The 464-nt window shown below is 44.6% G+C and overlaps 1 pseudogene across 1 annotated transcript in view; it reads left to right on the forward strand.

Annotated features, from left to right (window-relative positions):
• Nucleotides 1-464, forward strand: part of TEOVI_000128800:pseudogene — a 1,430-nt pseudogene that overhangs the window by 750 nt on the left and 216 nt on the right. The window contains exon 2 of the mRNA in view: nucleotides 1-463. This exon is cut by the window's left edge and continues 11 nt beyond it. Within this exon, the coding sequence occupies nucleotides 1-463 (463 nt within the window). The remainder of the gene's footprint in view (nucleotide 464) is intronic.

Below are 464 nucleotides of genomic sequence, written 5' to 3' on the forward strand. Positions count from 1 at the left end.
AATTTACAAAAGCGACAACCCTGAACGAGGGTGCGAGACGGAGACAAACAATGAAGGCAGCACAAACGACGAGAAGAAAAGTCTTTACAAAATCTGCAAAGCACTAACAACTGGAATAAAAATGCCAACACCTCTAGACCTCACAGGGGCAGCTCTATCAGAAATTCCTATAGTCAAACAAGTGGCAAAAGGCTGTCTCCGGCAATACAAAGACAAAACGGAAATGAAGCCAGCAGATAAGGAGAAGCTAACTGCATTTCTCAAAGACGCTTATACTGATTCTACAACCAAATTTGAAGCAAAGTTAAAAAAACTACTCGCGGATACAAAAATCCAAGTCTACAGGGGCGGCAAGGTACAGCCCGTTACAATCGACACTATCATCGACGACAGCGAAGAGCACGATGCATTATCCAGGCTTCGAGTAATTCGGGCCACAGCAACACTCGCATCGGACAAGAGTG

This window comes from Trypanosoma equiperdum (assembly GCF_001457755.1).
Source record: "Trypanosoma equiperdum strain OVI genome assembly, contig: ctg_343, whole genome shotgun sequence".
NCBI lineage: Eukaryota > Euglenozoa > Kinetoplastea > Trypanosomatida > Trypanosomatidae > Trypanosoma > Trypanosoma equiperdum.